The sequence below is a fragment of the Cervus elaphus genome, chromosome 22 (assembly GCF_910594005.1).
Source record: "Cervus elaphus chromosome 22, mCerEla1.1, whole genome shotgun sequence".
In the NCBI taxonomy this organism is placed as follows: Eukaryota; Metazoa; Chordata; class Mammalia; order Artiodactyla; family Cervidae; genus Cervus; species Cervus elaphus.
This window is the reverse complement of record NC_057836.1, coordinates 59,306,840-59,310,516: the sequence shown is the minus strand read 5'-3', so window position 1 is coordinate 59,310,516 and position 3,677 is coordinate 59,306,840. Positions and strand designations below refer to the sequence as shown.

At 33.6% G+C, this 3,677-nt stretch overlaps 1 protein-coding gene across 1 annotated transcript; it reads right to left on the bottom strand.

Annotated features, from left to right (window-relative positions):
• Nucleotides 1–477: 477 nt before the first annotated feature.
• On the bottom strand, nt 478–1,413 carry LOC122680317 (olfactory receptor 6C76-like). Its single transcript, XM_043881548.1, has one exon. It carries the CDS (start codon nt 1,411–1,413, stop codon nt 478–480), a length of 936 nt encoding a protein of 311 aa, XP_043737483.1.
• Between the last annotated feature and the right edge of the window lie 2,264 nt (nt 1,414–3,677).

Here is a 3,677-nt window from a genome sequence, read left to right as displayed (position 1 = left end):
AAAAACAATAAAATGTGCAAAGGACAGAAAGCCAGGAATAAACAGTCTCAGAGAAGCCATATCATATCATTGTTTGGAAAACATTAATCTTTTACAGAAACTCAAATATGAGAACAAAATTTTCTGAACATATATAGAAATACTTTAAGTCTCCATGAGAAATACATAAAGTTTATTGAAATAACCTTTCAAATATTTGTTACACTTAAGTGAAAGAAGAAGAGTGGAAGGGATCAAATTTGAGTTGCTTAATGTGGAACAGAAAAAGAAAGTTTTTATATTTTTAAATGGAAAACATGATTGACCTAAAACAGCTAATACATCATACACCATATATATATAATACACGATGACACTTCAGAAAGAAGTGAAAGGACAAATAATAAATAGTACAATAGGGAAGCTGGGAACAAATCCAAGTTCCTCCTTCACTATTTTCCTTAATTATTAATTTCCCTCATATAATTCATTATAATTTTACTTGAATAAAAACAGAAGTCTTTGTAGCAAGTTTTTAAATGCTTGCTTCACCTGCTGGTTCCGTAGAGTATAAATAAAGGGGTTCAAAACTGGGGCAACAGAGGTATTGAGAACCGCGACTCCCTTCACTAAGGAGATCCTCTGTTTGACCGAAGGTTTCACGTACATAAAGATGCAGCTGCCGTATGAGAGGGAGATGACAATCATGTGAGAAGAACAAGTGGAAAAAGCCTTTTTTCTCTGTTTGGCAGAAGGAATTTTTAAAATCGTCAGGGCAATATATGTGTATGATAGAATCACTAATACCAAAGTGATCAGTAGAGTCATCAGGGCTAGGATGAAACTCAGCATTTCAAACAAATGTGTATCTGTGCAGGAGATTTGCAGGAGAGGAGCAGAGTCACAGTAGAAATGATCAATGACATTGGAGTTACAGAAATCCAAGGTTAAGCCTAAAATGAGTCCTGGAAAAATGATGAGGAAACCAGCCATCCAAGAGCTAAGGACCAACTGGATACAGATTTTGTTGCTCATGATGGTTGTATAATGCAAGGGCTTACAGATGGCAACATAACGATCATAGGACATGGCAGCCAGGAGATAAAATTCGGATGCACCAAGAAGGAAAGCAAAAAATAACTGAGTTGCACAACAGTTGTAGGTAATGGTTTTGTCACCAGTTGCCATGCTAACAAGCAGTTTGGGAATGCAAACTGTTGTATAGGAAATTTCTAAGAAGGAAAAATTTCGAAGAAAGAAATACATAGGAGTCTTGAGATGAGAATCAAGCAAAGTGAGGGTGATGATAGTCAAGTTGCCTGAGATGCTTAACAAATAGGTGAGAAGCAGGAAGATAAATAGCGCAATCTTCAATTTGGGGTCCTCTGTCAATCCTACTAAGATAAACACTGTCACTGATGTACGGTTTTCCATTATTGCCTCCTGATCTGCTTCTAGTCCGGTGAAAATATTGAGAAAAAAATTATGCAAGGGGACCAAAACCATGAAGATAACAATGTCAAAACATTACTAATTGCTAAAGGAGTACTTTTTGGATATGATTAATGTAAGATAAATTAGAAAAAGCTGTTACTTTTCTTTTGAGTAAAAGCAAATATGTTGTATGAATTTGATGAAATAAGAGTACCTTATGTCATTTTTATATTCTGGTTTAGTTATATTTATGATAATGAAGTGACGAGATGACTATGTGTATGAAAAAATTTATTTTTTCTTAATGTGTTAAGTATGAGAACATCATATTACTTACACTCAGTCTTGCTGATGATTACATAAACAGCATTGCCTCAATAAGCTGACAGTGGGGGCAACAGAGAAGCAAGAAGCAAGTGGTATATAAATGCGTGTAATGGTTGAAAACAGAAACCCAGCTTTAGGCTTAAGATACATAGTGGAAATAATTCAGTATAATAATGTCCATACCTCTTCAGTTTGGCCTTTTACCAATCTACTCAACTAACTAAAACTCTTTTCTACAATTCTTTCTGATTTTTTTTTTTTTTTTTTTTTTTGGTAAATTAGTGTAGTGTATTTTGTCCCTGTTTCCATCACTTCTCTTTTTCTGTCACTCTTCTCTTTTACCAAGTCCTATTCCAATACTACATAGAGGACCTGACTTGAACAAAATTAATCAGATTTAATGTTTCTTCAGATTACAGTTCTGAAAATGGGAAGAGAATAATAAATCAATATGCAAAATTAGTAAGGGTTCAGCATGAGGGAAAATGAAATAGGGTAGAAGAATAAAAGGAAGAGAAAAAGGAGAATAGAGGCAAAGCAGAAAGGGAAGATAATAAAGACAAAGACCTACCATTAAGATTGAATTTCTCTTCAGATAAGAATTCTATTTACCTCTTAGCTTTTAAACTCATCTACAGATCAAGGCAGCAAATATGTAATTTACCTTTACTGAGGTGAATAAAAAAGAGAAGCTCTAATAAATTTTACTCTAATGATCTGTATCTGAGCAGTATTACAGGTAATACTGACTGCCCTGAAAATATGGTGAATCAAAAGTCAAGCCACATCAGATGAAATTGATTATGTGGCTGAGAATTTTATAAGTTCTTACTAAGTTAAATGTCATGAAGCCTCCTAGGTATAAACATGTCATCCCTTGAGAGGAAGGCTCTGCTTTGATGACTTCATTATCAGTTATGCTTCCTTGGTGACTTCACCATCAGTAACAGACATTAATTAAGCAATTTTTATAGGTCTATGGAGAATGCACAGTTGTACATTGTAAAGGTATAAGCACTGTCCAAGAGAATTGCAGTTTACCAATGTTTTGAGGAGAGAGAATGCATGTATGCATGTAGCAGTGTACAGTGCTCCATGAACTTAAGGGTAAATAACACTCATGTTTACTAGATGGCATAGGAGACTAGGAGAGAAGATTTCTCTGGGGCTTGGGACTGCTGGGGAGATGAACAAGAGAGAATGTTAAAAGAGAGGATGGATCCTCAGTTGGGCATTGGAGACAGAGTAGGAAGTAGAATAAAGCCTTTTATGTAGGATAAATAGTGTCAACAAAGCTACATAAGAATGAAAACTCATGAATTAATAAAAATTTACCAGAGACATTATGAAATATAAAGTTCTCTCCAGAGAATATTTAAGGCTCTGGAGATTCTGGCTATTAGTATCAAAATATAACAACATCTTCCTAGTATTTACACACATTTTCACAAATCTAAGGGATAATTTCTGAGGAAACTAACTGTATTGTAATGGCAATAGTCACTTGAGTCAGAAACAGATCTATCATCCCAAGTCAGAATTAAATTGGACCTAGCTTTCCTTTTGCTCCATAACACTCGATATACACTGGAACTGTGCTTATATATTTTATACATGTGTATAATATATATAGAAAGTTTATTAATCTTATTTGTATTTACATTAAAAACTGAAAGGAAATCCCCTCCTTTCAAAATCATGATAAAACTTATTTAAAAATGGTGATATTTAATAAATCAATTTCAGACCACCTACAATTAAAATAAAATCAGAATAATTAGATGTAAATCTATTAACATTAAGTACTCCTAGACTGTTTTATTTGTTTTCAATAATATGTGGATTTATATATCAGCTTGCAGAATATACTGAATCTTACAAACTGTTACCCTGAATGGTAAATAAATAGAACTACTTAGGCAAAAAAATGTTCTGTT